Genomic DNA, 14,938 nt, shown 5'->3' on the forward strand with positions numbered 1-14,938 from the left:
TATGATGAAAATAATCATACAATTAGAATTTATTTGTATATCTCTTTCTCTTCCTCAAACTCTACTGTGTGTGGTATAGTTATTCAATTTATAAGTACCTATGGAAGGGCGCGGTTGTACCTCTGCTGCAGACTCCTAGTCACATTACTGCCTCGGCCTCTGAATTAAAAGGGGCGCCTCAGGTTATGGTAAGGTCAACCCTTTTTTGGTTTTACAGTTTCCGCTGAATTGAAACTTATTATTCTTTGATTTATTATCGGAGTGTCACATGTGTAAGCATTTTTAATTTGTAATCGTGTGTAGACAAGGCTGTTAAGTCTATAGCTTTTGCATGTTCTGTATCGAAGCCACGGCCGCGTCTATGTTAGGTATGATTTTGCTTTTATTGTGTTATAATTACATGGCATACGTTTCAAGAAAACTAAATTTATAACCTGTGCCGATTGTTGACATTAATGTCTTTGGAGAAAAGGCTGTGAAGTTTGTTGCGCCATTTCTTCTTCACCTGCGCTTTGGAAGTTGGCAGTAGACTTACAAGATCACATGTATTTATTTTTTCATTGAAATGCGAAAACATGATGAAGTGATATTATTATTATATTATTTATATAGATTATTCGTAGATACTAAAAATATATATGATTTTTATTTACAGGGAATTTTGACGTCAATAAGTGATGTACCTATGTCATCCTAAGTTGAATAGAGAGTTTTAAATTTGAATTTGTCGTGGTATTTTAAACATTTGACAAATATTAGTTAATTTTATTGCCTTATTTAATTTGCCATATTTAAGTTTCCACATAATGATTTTTCGTCTGTCGTGGTCTGAATACCATTCATGAGTTGAATTTATAGGAATACTTACAAACTCATGCATGAGTCACGACACGAGCAGGATTTGAACCTGGGACCTTTCGACCACAGATCGTAAGAAAAATCAGTTATTTCTCTTTTTCCAAAACGACAGGTCTGTTAAAGAATTAATTTATTTTTTAAGCATAAAATCAAAGAACATTATAGGGACCAACCGTGTTGGTCCGTAATGTAACGTTCGTCCACTGTACACTTTTGAGAAATACTATATACATAATTTAAAATGTTACGTAAATCAGTACCTATGAAAGTGTAATTATAATAAATAACGAAAATTGTAGTAGATAATTTTAAGTTCAATCGATTTCGTCTGTCTTCACTCACATTACGATTTCCCTCGGAAACAAAGAATGTGGATTTCGGATGTCGTAAAAATAATATCCCCATTATTATAATTAGGCGGAGACACGTGTTTCCTTAGCCCAAATAGCTGGTGTTTTTGTGTCGGATTCTTCAACCGGCTGGTCTATACATATTCCATCTTGACTCTAATTATAGATTTTAAACAGTTTGATGTGTGATAGAATTAAGCCAATTATAAAGATTCGTATCTATTTTTTGTTCGATCGTAATCCTAAATATAACAAGTACAATAGGTACTTTTGTTACTTGCATTGAAATAAAGTATAACTTTATATGGCCATGACGCATTATTTAAATGTATCGAAATAAATAAATACATAGTTATACATAGGTATATAATACGCATTATGGGCATTATGGCTTAAAAGCACTCAAAACCTGCCTACATGATTTAGGTATGTACTACTAGGGGCCCGAGGCTTCGCCCTGATAAAACCTAAAGGTAAGGTTTAGGTAAACCTTCCCCAGGAATCACATTATAATGATGTTTAAAGATCTATACATAGGGATAGATAGACTAACAATGAACTATACTATATAGTAATTTTATATTTTTTAACCTAATCAATTTTCTGAGAGAATTAGAATTGTTTCTGAATTGGCTATACCAAGATGGCTTTGCCATTTTTCGTTCACAATCATTAGTCAACAATTAAGCACTAAACGGTCATCAAACGATTTTGAAATGTCCACTTGACATAGTGTGGCGAAGTTCTTGGAACCATCCAAACCAGACTGACGATTCTTGTGTTTTTTACATACATCTTTGCTCCTTTTGTGGACTTCGCAACAAACTGACAAGGTATATCCGAGGTTCCAACTGTCTCTGGTAAAAAAAAATCATCAGAGATTCTGATGTTTAGCTAACGTTATGCACACAGATTATGTAATACTTAGGAGTACGGATTCTTATATTATTCGAATTAAACTTTCGTTAAACGTTTATAAAACTAAATCGATAGCTACCAATTCATCCAAAATAAACGACATTATTTCGTGTACGATGTGTTAATATAAGAAGCTATGCCTTATATTACAATTCACACAATATTGAAGTCGAACAGCGATTTTAAATGAGAATGCGTTGCATTTTAATTGACGCATATTGCTCGCATAATGCAGTACTCGTAACAATCAACGACAAGTGATGTAACCCTGCATGGATCTCTGTGCCACGGTAATATCAACTAATTTGGAATGAAATTGGCTATATTAATGTGTTGTTGACTGTACTATCGCATATGTTATAAAACCAGGCTTCATTACATGGTAGCCGTCCCCAAATTGATCAGCCCCTGTCGATTGAGCGTTAAATGTGGAAATAAATTTGACAAAAATAGCCGCCGTGTAGGGTTACCATAGTTTGTTAAATCGATTGACACTGTGATAACATTTGTCTTTGAAAGATGTTATTCACTATACGAGGATTTTTTTACAGTTAAATAATTTTAATAATGCTGTTATAGTCCGTTTACTAACACGGAATATAAAATTACTACACTAATAACATAAAATTTCGAATTTTATTGAGTCGTATTAGCCGTGTTAGCTGATTGGTCAACTTATATCGGAGAGATAAAATTTTTTGGAAACTTGTTTACACAAAATTAGACTATTATCAAAAACTAGCCCCGTATGTCTAATATTTGTTTAACTAACAATAATATGTGTTCATGTTTTCTAAACAAATAATCTATTTTGTTTAGTACACATAAAATAGTAGTATATTCACATAAAATAGTTTAAGTATAAGCCCATTTAGCAGTTTTAACAACATGCAAATGATTCAACAGATCCTACTTAAAGTTAACACAACTGATTAGCAGACTATTACAAAATTCTGAGCCTCTACCTGTTCATCAATTTTGTTAGTGTCATGAGTAAACGTAATAAACATAATTTAGTAAATAGTTAGTTTGTTAGGTCAGCGTTTGGTTAAATGGTAAATTGAATTAATGCAAAATAGCTCTCTATTTATTCATGCCATATCCGTCATTTATAACACCTGGACACTACAACATGGAGTCTTCAAAATGGACGAAAACATTCAATCAGGGCTAGCAACGCACATGTTACACCTCTGATGTTGCAGGCGTCCATAGGCGGCGGTAACCATTTTCCATCAGGCCTCATGCCTGTTTGCGGTTGCTCGGTAGTATATTAAACACCTACTAAGGAACGCGTGTGCGTGTCCTATTTTTGGGGAAGACGTGATTTGACTTGTTCTCATTGCCATATTATATGCCATGGACACACAAAGATGAATAGAATTGTAACACACGAGTCTACGCCAGCCACAGTACCATACAAAAACACCACAGCGTTGTTAAATTTGCTTTATCTGCTTCATGTAGAAAATTATTTTAAACCTTCTAAATGCGTATGTTGAATACATTTAATTGTTTCGTTGTAATATAATTATTGTAGTTTATTCACGTTCAAAGTAGTGACAGACATAGATGTAGTATATTTTAAAGAAGCTTATAAGTGTCTCCCGAATATCTACCAAAGGCAGTGTCGCCCTTCCGTAATCCCATCCGCGAGTTTCGGTCAATTAACAGCGGAGACGGAGTTGCTGCACACTGGTGTCTCATTACAGAAATGTATCTAGACTAGATATATAACTTGCGCATTATGTTTTACAATAGTTTCTACTAACATGTGTATATGGAATAAATTTTAAACTGTTTATAATTTAGTTTATTCAGCACACTCACATAAAGTTTTACTAGCGACAATTACAGGTATATCCGCGCGACAATCTTCCATAGGTAGTGTCACCCTTGGTAACCCCATCCGCGAGTTTCAGGTAATTAACAGAGGAGACGGAGTCATAGTCGCCACACAGTGGTATCACGTTACGGAATATATCAAAGTAAAGTCTGAGCGAGGAAACTTGCGTATTATATTTCTACTAACACATCTTACTTGTAAAACGATGGAATGTGGTGATTTATTAAATTTTTTATTAACGTCTAATAAAATCGGTTTTCGATCCTAGTTGACATGTATAATATTTGCATTTAACCCGCTGTGTTGAACAAATTCCCATTGGAATGAAGTTATGAAGTTAAACTTTTTTCTTTCCAACTTACACATTTTTGATACTTTTAATATTTTTTTTACATTAGTAAAAACATACATAAGCAACACGCAAAAGTTTTTGATAAGTTTATATTTCTTTCACAATTATTTATACTTATCAAAGATGTAATTATGTAATTTACACTGGACATTTTAATTCGGAAGAAGATGTATCTCTAGAGAAGGTCTAAGTAGCATCAATATTTATAGTAGTTACCATATTAATTTCTTCAAGTCAATCAAGTTGTCTATGCTATTAACCTAAAATGTCCTCTACTAAGTTATCTAAAACCTAGATATCTTTTTAATGACGCAAGCCTTATTAAGATACTGTACAAAATAATCCGCAATCACGTTTACAATTTATTTTCCACTTCTGTCAATTAACTGGTAATAAATGAGTACATTACTTAGTAAGTAGGTGCATTTGTATTAGTACTTGGTGTACATGTACAAAGTATGTATGATATGTGTGCCAATGGTCTGATTACTAGGGATACCGACGACCGTGCGAAGTGTAGGCGAAAAAGTTGGAAAGTGGATCCTGAGCTCTGATGCTCAACGGCTTAGGAAGCAACCTGATATAAGCTCAGATAAAAGAAAGATACATGGACAAAGTACACGTTCTTTCCAATTTTTGAAGAGATTTCTTTAGAAATAAGCAGCATTTATATACAAATACTCTATGTATTTTCGTGTACCTATGTACGTGTAACTTTATAACATTTATTTTATAACGTGTAATGGTAGATATTTGATATATATAAAAAATTACAGTTAATTAATAAAGTACTGGGCCTCAACAGCAAGATTTATTTTCGTTGAAAAACGGCCCGAAATAATTGGGAGGCAGGAAGAGGTAACATTTACATACGAAGCACCGTGCGTGCATTTGTATGTTTATGTGAAAATTTGCATAAGGTCCAATGACATACTGATTAAAGCTGACTGGAGAGAATTTTAATTTTTGAACCGTATTCTTCGACGCAACGATATTTTTTTAAAATTATTATTAGACATTCTCGATGTTGTTTACTTTGATATCTTTTAAAAATAATATAAACGATTAAATTTAAATGACAGTAAGTATACACTATGTGTACTTTTAAAACTGGTTTGTGATATTCAATTCAAATAAAGATATATCTTAACCAGATATGACTGGATAAGGGAAGAAGTACTTGAATACAATGCATTTACCGTTTTAGAACAACAAAAGTTAATAAGCAAATTAAAACTAAAATATAGTTAGAATTAAGTCACTTAAATTATATTAAAAATCTAAACAAAGCTGTGTGGCATAGTGCAATAAATGCCGATATGACACACGTTTTCGAGAAATTTCTGTTCAGTCCTAGTGATTGAAAACAAAAATCTCAAAAACCATTTAATTAAATTTTTTAAGACAACAAAGTTATCATATGACATGACCTATATGTATTGTCCGCTGGATTGACGATTCATCATAATCGTGTCTCAATTAATTTTCAATAGTAGTTCATACTGCATGACAATAAGAACTATTGTTGAAGGTAATCTGTGTCATACTCAGGCGATTCACAGAATTAACATTTAGATAACGCACGTATTGACCAGTTTCCTTGTAATTTTTGATGCCATTCATTTGTAGGATTATCTTAGATATATATAGCAAGCGTGAGAAATTAATTCATTTTAAAATGAACTTAATTATTATGATGAATTGGATTGATGTTTTTCAATATAATTTTATGTAAAAAATTTATGTATACTAGCGACCCGCCACGGCTTCGTACGGGTGCAATATTATGCATGTTACATATATATAAAGCTTCAAGCTGGAATCACTCTCACATCTATTAAAAAACCCGCAACAAAATCCGTGCGTAGTTTTAACATACGTGCCTACGTATGCTTAGCGTAGATTTTTAAAACTGTCCCGCTGTCTGTAGGGACAGAGGCGGCAAGCGGTTATGTTAGATATTTGTACAAAAGTATTAACTTAACAAGCTATGTATGTTTAATTTATAACCACCTCAAGTCATAATCACTCACCCGTACGCAAGTACGCAACTCAATACATAGAAAGTTATTGATTATACCGACTGACTGCACTTTAAAGTTATTTATATTTATTACCACATTACATTAAATATCATAATTTACATACGTTAAATTACTTTTACTTTTTAATTCTTTTATATTTATTTGCTTACTTACGTGACCATTCTCGCATATAGGTAAAATTTGTCTTCAAATAGGTAATTTATTTTTCGGAAGGAAGATTTTGTATTTGTATTTTGCTTAAACAGTCCAAAACCATGTAAACCTTATATTCATCAAAAGCCATATTTGGCTTTTGATGAAAATAAGGCATTTTAATATATTTATACTAAAATTATTTTGCAAAATGTGACACATGTGCGCAACCCCACGTGGAACATTAAAGGATCCGGCGCCAAACGAAACCTTTTTAATTTGTGTCTTCGAAATATAAAAATGTTTAAACGTATGTTGCCAGTGCGCCGCTGACAAACTGCTACAATTAAAGTGGAATGTCTGTCTTTTTGCCACAGGTCGAAGCGAGAGAAGTAAAACCACGGTACGTTAATTTTGCTCGTGAATTCATCTGTCACAAAGTTGCAGCTTGAAATTGCAACATCGTGAAATTATCATCCATTTAAACTCAATCTCTTAAAGACACACAAGTATATATTTTTTATAAGTATGATCGAACTCCGCTAGTGATAGATATCTATTTTTTCTGAATACAATTTGAATAAGCAAAAATAGCTTCATTTTACTAAGTGTAATAGAATGGAACACCATCTATCATAGATGTAACAGATAAAAAAGACTTAAACTACTCACGAACTTCGCAAAACTCTGCTAAGTGAAGATCATTAGTACTGATAGTATAATTGAATTGAATAAGCGTAAGCGCACACGTCATTCATCATACACCCAAAACAATTTGGCAGTGAATGTTACATTACGTCAAATAATTGTAAGTTTATAGTTATTTATTATACTGATGGTAATGCATACTAGCTTGTCATAATTTTGTAATATTATTAAGTAATATGATTTTATTATACTGAAAATAATCGATGTAGTAATCATAATATTAGTGTATTCGGTCCATTACGGATAGGTAGTAGACCTATCCATAATCGAACTTGTCATTAAAATAGGAAATGCTATGTCTTTTGCACGAAGTATAACTGATAAAATGACATGGGAAGCAGTTAGATTAACGTGTGGGCCCGTGACAAGCGAACCATGTCGTGGGCTGCGCTTGAGCATAATCCGGAGAAATACGCGGCTGACACGGCTGCGAACGCTTTCTACCAAACCTTATAGCAACCTTAATTTCGTCTGTCTGTCTTATCTGTTCCAGATGAATGAATAAGTTCAGTCAGTCAAAGTTTAGACAGTCCCTTGGAGGATCAGACAAGGTGATCCCAGTAGTCGCTCTGTTATTTCCTACTCGAAACATTTTTCCTTATACTCACGAGCTACAACACCCACTTTAATTTCCTTCAAAAGATAAAATTCTATGAAACCGCGAACATTAATCAAAATGATATCAACGTACGCACGAAACTGAAATAAAAGCCTTATCTATTTTATGCCCCGGAATTTAAATTCCCATTCAATGGAAATCCCAAACTTTGCGAGTTGGCAATCTTTTTTGTTTCTCCGCGAATTTCTCCATGTTTGAATTAGTCCCTTTAGACCGACGAGGTACAACGACCGCAAACGGGTTTTTATTAGTTAATTATTGGTTCTCGCTGAGGTATCCCTAATTACTCGACACTTAAAATTCGGGCTTGACCTAAATTATTATCATTTCAATAGGAAACAGCGTTTAAATTAGCTGGAAATATTACCAATACAATATAAACATTCAAAATATTGATCCAAAATTTTCATAAAGCTTTCAAAGTTTGTTAACTACTGAAAAGTCCTGTGGATCCTATATAAATATGCAACTTAAAACCAATAAGAAGTCACATAATAATTTTGATTGTAATCATGTGAATGTAACCAGTGTGGCCAGGCGACCTTGTAATTTTGTAATACGACCTTCCCAGAACTGGTCCCAAATAAAACTAAAACCGCGGAGGCCGAATTTGATGGACGAAGGTCTGATCCCGACTAGTTTAACAATTTATCGTTCCTATATCATTTTCCTGCAAAAGCATTATACTTTTAATTAGCTAAAATTTAATAGAACCATCGTTTTCAGTCTTTCTTAGAACTAACGTATGTGAAGGAGATCCAAAGAGATTTGATAAATAGATCCACGAAGTATTATAATAACAGCGTCTGATTCAAAATGGAGGATTTCTCACAAATCACAAAGGATTACATTGAAATATTGGTCCTGGGGCGTGAAGCGCTATAATTTAAAACGCAACGGAGTTATTAGTACGTCGATCAAACGTAAATTGCCGAGCGGGAACTAAACTTGACATCGATACCTTAAAAATACACGATCAAGATTATTAAGTAAATGATGATCCTAATTATGCAGAGATTAATGATATAATACATTGTTCAGTGTGGCGTAATGATTTATCGCTTATGTCTTTATTAAACTTTTAAGATCGATACAGTTCATCAATCTTTATAGCTTTCCATTTAAATGAACCGGAGTCGTGTTTCTTGATATATCCGCTCAGCAATCTTCGACGGCAAGGATAAACATCATAATTATGGTTGTCTATAGGAGCTACTTTATCTTCAAAATCTGCTGTAACATCGTCATCTTCGTTTGTCGCATCATTATCGACGCACTCACCGATGCTATCGAGTGCCATATGCATGCCAGATAACGGTCTCGCTTCGCAGTGTAAATATATTTTACAATCTCGGTTTATTACATTATCGAACGGGAGATCGCAAGGGCCATGCGCCCACACGAGCGTGCCGGTGTGCGCCTCAAAATCACGACCTACTCAAATGAAAACCTCGCGTAAAAACGAGAAGAAATTTTATACAAAGGTGGGTTTAATCTATCGCCGAGTCACGACAATTCCATCGAGCCGTCGCCAGATTTGTCGGGTGCAGTGTTCAGGCCGGCTGCTCAGGGTGTGCGGGGTACGGGGCGCTCCCGCGCGTTACTCGGTGATGCCGGTTTGGCCCGTACTCGTTCAGTCTGTGGCTTGGTCGCTGCTTCGTCGTACGCGTGTCTAATAATAGTTCGACTGTTTCGTGTGTCCGACTAACTTGTGACAAAACTTGGTGTGCTCCAAAGTGGATTGCATGATTTGCAGTGCTTGTGACGGTCTCCATTAAATCAATGTGTGATTGTGATTGAAAATTTCTCCAACGGTTCAGGATAATCGAGCCGATGGTCCTCTTGAATACTAATATGAAAATAAATGGTAAAGTTCTAAACTAAGTGTTTGCATGTGTCCTTTTGGATTTTTATCATGTGGTATGCTGTTTTTTGGATGATCTGATGATCTTGGCTTGCACGACGCACATTCCATCTCACACTTGGTGGCAAGAGCGGTGAAGTCGAAAGTCAGAGTTTAGATTGTGCAGTTAAATATTTAAATGAGAGCTTTATACCTACGATATACCATCCGGACCACAAAAAACGCCCAAAACAATGGCAGACCTTGCGTCTGTCAGACGACATTGACTCTCCTAATGTAAATTTGAGTTACTGAACAATGAACATAGTGAGTTTAGAGTCGCTATATGAATAAAGGCTAGTGTGTGTGACCCTGCTGCGCCTACGGGACCAAGCGTCGTGGGTGGACGGCATAGTTCCAAACCGCCTAGTACGACAGTGGGTGTTTGAATGGAGCCAGTTAATAATAATGGTGAGATTTAATCACCGCCATAGAGGATACACAACAAAGCTATAAAAGCATGCCCATGTTTCAATTTGTAGAAGAAAACTTTTGAATTAACATACAGAAACTAACAAAATGCTTCTAAGAGTGTAGCAAAACCGGCTTGTTAGTAGTTTGAGTAGGTTCGGTACTAATCATTAATATTAGTTTCTTCTTCAAATTATTTTATTGCATTTGTATATTGTCCAGTTTTGGTAAATAAAGTTATAATTTCTTAATTTTCTATTACTTAAATTGGGTTAATTCTGCACGTTCTGCACATGTTACGGAACGGACCTCAAATGTTGAAAGGCAAAAAACGGAGCTCTTTTGCGCACATTTGCGACTCTCTAGCATCTAAATCCGGGTCAAATAAACGACCAGTTTCTTTTCAAACACCAGTCGTTAACAATTAAAAAGATAAATGAACCACACCATGAAACTAGTGTACACCTACGCAATGAAATCAAATCAAAAGGGGAAAATAAATTTAATTAAAGAATGAATTACTCGAGGTAACCCTGTTATTATAGAAAGCATCTGTTGCAAGATGAATGTGCATGTCGAGGAAATAAAAAAATGTTTTGTGTAGAGAATATGGCGGGCGGAGGCGGCACGTGGGTAGGCAGATGTGCATGCGCATCCCGAGGCCAACGTCAGTCGCCAAAATCACGATTCTTGCGCGTTTTGCATTGTAACATTTGTTTGTTCAACTTTAATGAAGATTTTTTATAGATCCATAATATTCAACAATATCCATTTAAAAATATCCAACAGATAACTGTTTAAATATCCATTTTCTGAAGTAAGAATTGCAAGCATCGGCGTGTGGCTCCATAGAGGTCAAGTCCGGCTCGAAGGACCGAGTTTTTCCACCATTTATGATCGGCAACTCGTAGACGGTCATCGCCTTGTAAGGCAACCTGCATCGAGTTAGTATTGACAACTGTGGGATAGCCAACACCGCGCCCTCGCTATAACTAGCGACTCTCTAGGTGTTTCCATAATTTCTCTATCCTTATTCGTCGTAACAAAAAGTGATTTCGACACGCAGCTTTAACTTGAAATGAATTTAATGTTATTTCTAATATTGTAAATGTTTCTTTATCTCTTTCATCTGAGCGTTTCCCCAGTTGCTTCCTCAACAATTGAGCAGCAAAAGCCCCGGTTCTACTTCATTTTTTTCCTACTCTTAGTAGTAGTTTTCGACATCCTTAGTTGCCGGACCATTGGCACGCATATCCTCATTGACGATATTAAGCCAGCACTTTTTGGGTACCCCTTCTGCTTGGAGCCGACTAGGCGGAAGTGGTATAGCCAGCCAATTTTCAGGGTATTAATTTTGTAACGTTAGATTTTAAAAAGTAGACTAACGAAATAAATTTAAATTAATATATAATTGTATATAATAATATTTTTTTTTAATCATACAGTTCATCTCTATTTTAAAACTTCAATAAATATCATAACAATACACGAAAGCAGTTAATCTACATAACATAAGGCTATGTAAATAGAACACTTCCATTAAGTGTAACAAACGTTAATGGGAAAACAACTACACAATTAGAAACACTAGACGTAGCGAACTTAAACAATTTGCAAGTGAACATGTAATACAATACGTCCTTTTTAGACGCATGCCGGCAGTAACAGGCGTGGTAACACAAATGTAAACTTCACATATGACTCTCGTACTGGCCAAAACGTGTTTAAGATTTGAGAAATCACTGAGAACGAGTACTGAATATTAATGCACGGAGATGTTCAAAATGACGACATGAAAATACATTTTTTTCATACAATATATGATAATTAAATAAAGATCTAACAGCTGAACATTTTGATAAAAAAATTATAGAGTTATAAAAACGTAAGCTGGAATAAAAATTACCGAAATCCATCAAAATGTGGCACGCTCTACACACCTGCGCGACAGCTGCAGAATTTATAACACCGAATTACTGGTTTGAGGATACAAGTACGCAGATGGCACGTTTGCTTGCATCCAGGTGGAAAATTTGGATATCCTCTTCTAACATACATTATTTGTTAGGCATAAAAATATAATGACATCATAAAATCAGACGTGTATCAGGTAATATCAATACTAATAATATCGATCGGCAATATCGATGTGTTTACGTACATTTTTATTAACGGATGTGATTCAATGTCAATTTCAGCAAAGTCTATATTTATTATAAAAACATTGATAAGGTCAAGCATTTCCGTCGACATAATTTACTCTAGAAATCTTTATGAATACATTTATAATGTCGAAATTAATTCACTAAAACCCGAAGATGGGACCTCTTAGCAGGAAGTGCGGCAGACGAGGCCGTTTCTAATATAATTAATCTCATCCCACCTTTAATCTCCAATTTTCCCCTTGAAGTAATTGAATAGGCTTAAATTCGAAGCTCCTCAGGAAATTGCTTTATGTAACTCTGAATTCTTCCTACTTCAAAATTTTAATGTATCTTCAAAGCGTTTTACAATTGAAAAGATTTGCTCATCGAACATCAATCGCTGCGGTTATTACCCACGTCTGACACCCACATTACGTATCTAATCGACGCATCTATCTAGTAGAAGTAATATAAAGCCGATGTCCGCCTCGAGAGGAAATAGAGCTGGAAATAAATCGCCCTTACCCCGAACTTAAACTAAAATAGTCGTACGGTCTACGCCTTCCATTTCTCTGCCTCCATTACCATATCCTGTGCTCCAACTTCGAACCGAACTCCGATAAATTACATGTGTGTTCGTTATGCAGCATTAGGATGCCCTTATTAAACGGGGGATATTATATGTTTTTCTAGTACATCTATTTGATAATTGAGATTTTTTGTATTAGTTTTCTTCAGTTTATTGTCTCGAATTGATTTGCTTTGAATTTTTTTTTTCTCTGAAGTCAGATCAAAACTAGATTAATCATTCGACTCAAATATATCAAACTCAGTACAACATTGTGCGAGGAAAATGATATATTATATAAGTAATATCGGATAATTACCTTCCGGAAGGTAATTTACTTCACGCCATTCCAATATTGCTATTATGTGGCATGACTCGGACATTGTCGGCTGACGGGGGGCGGCCCGGTGACATTACATCGTTAATCACTTCATTCTTCCCAAAGAAAATTTTGATTTTCAATTTCAATGGCCAAAGATTAACAAATCCAATAACTTGATTGATGAATATGCCTAATTAAAACTTTTTGTTTGACGTGCCGTGAGTTGACATCGAAAGGTAAATCGGTGCGGATGTAGGTTTTTTGTAATATTTGATGCGCTTTCTCTCTCGAGCGACTTTTTTGTTATCCTGTTTATTTTTGTAACCAAATTGAGCAATCGACACAGATGCGACTTTTAGTCCCCTTCATTTGTTTAGTTTACTACTACACCAGGGATTCTTTTTTGTTGTTGGCATGTTTTGTCTAATAAAAAATATGTGGTTCCCTTTCTATGTCTTGTAAGTACACACAACATCGAATAATAAAGTAAAGTAAAAAAAAAGCTTCTAACACTGGTTTCGAATTCCATTATAGAGATTCCCATGGTGAACAAACTGCAGTTGTAACTCGAAGCCAAACATTTGTAATGTGTTTTTTATGTTACGAATACATGTTATTTTTATAAGAGTTGATTTAAATTTATGTCCCTAACGATTTACGATATATCTCTTTGATAAATTGCTTATGCACAGCTTTATCGTGTTTCGAATTTATCCTCTGAAACTAGTTTATCTGTGAGATAGGACGTGTTCTAGAAAAACGGTTGCTTGGCAACGGATATTGAGATCGAGTTAATACCATTCGTGCGGTTATTTTACAGGCTAATATTTTAATAAATAATATGTCAAAGTTTGAACGTGCGTATGTAAGAATATTTATTACTACGCATCACGCAAAATTATTTGAGTATAATTCATGAAATTTGGTTGCACGTATAGAATATATCCTGGAATAGCACATGATAAATTTTATCCAGAATTACGCACAGGGAGTCCCGGGGAGAAGCTTGTTCTAAATAATGTGGAATATTCCATCTCCAAATTATGTAGTATATAAATTAATTATTATTGGTAGTAAAATTTGTGTATACTACTCATGTGTCAGTGGCTATAAAAGGGTAGTAACGTCTCGAAATAGTGAAAATAGGGATGATTTGACTGGTCATGACTGGTGCTAAAATACAGGTGGTCGGATCTGGCGGCGCGCCAGATGGCAACAAGTCTAAGTTAAGACTAAAGTATCACTGATATACACTTCAGTTCGATGTAGGAAATCTCAAGTTTACTACTGTTATGCCGGCTATATACAGTTCGCCAAATTTTGTCGATTTCGACGGTGTAAAAAAGGATTTTTTTAATCATTTACTCTGTTTTCATTTTATCGGTCATGACATTTTTCTATATTTTAACCCAGTGACATCTTAAAACCGAATAAATATTATGTATTCAACTATTTAATTTCAAGTTTTTCACTACGTTAAAGATCTCCAAATCCCGAAAGAGAATACTGTAACGTCAATATTTATTCTTGCAAAATATCTTTGTTTTGACTTACTCTTGGTGTAAAAATTTCCACCAGAACATTATCAAGAGCATAGACAAAGCAATGCTGCACTTCGACCAGCATTATCTGCAATTAGTCAAGGTGCCCGATTCGGCGCTCCCCGACGTAACTGAACATGTAAAACGCTGCTTTGTTTATGGCGGTTAGCGGTTTCTTTTCTTTCATTTTGCAAATTATTGAGAAAAGTTGTTTAATAACT

At 34.8% G+C, this 14,938-nt stretch overlaps 1 protein-coding gene across 6 annotated transcripts in view; it reads left to right on the top strand.

The window, feature by feature from the left end:
- The window catches only part of ckn (caskin), a 213,767-nt gene that overhangs the window by 100,264 nt on the left and 98,565 nt on the right, over positions 1-14,938 (top strand). For 2 of the 6 annotated variants that reach the window (XM_053751158.2, XM_053751159.2), the window contains exon 1: positions 9,389-9,695. The exons of 2 other annotated variants lie outside the window; for them this stretch is intronic. Coding sequence is in view for 2 of the 4 variants with exons in the window: in XM_053751160.2 (XP_053607135.1) it covers positions 9,662-9,695 (34 nt within the window). In the remaining 2 variants the exon portion in view is untranslated. Of the gene's footprint in view, positions 1-9,388; positions 9,696-9,721; positions 10,143-14,938 lie in introns of those variants that run through there. 2 more of the 6 variants (XM_053751160.2, XM_053751161.2) reach the window with 2 other exon arrangements.

Source organism: Plodia interpunctella, chromosome 11 (assembly GCF_027563975.2).
Source record: "Plodia interpunctella isolate USDA-ARS_2022_Savannah chromosome 11, ilPloInte3.2, whole genome shotgun sequence".
Classification (NCBI taxonomy): Eukaryota; Metazoa; Arthropoda; class Insecta; order Lepidoptera; family Pyralidae; genus Plodia; species Plodia interpunctella.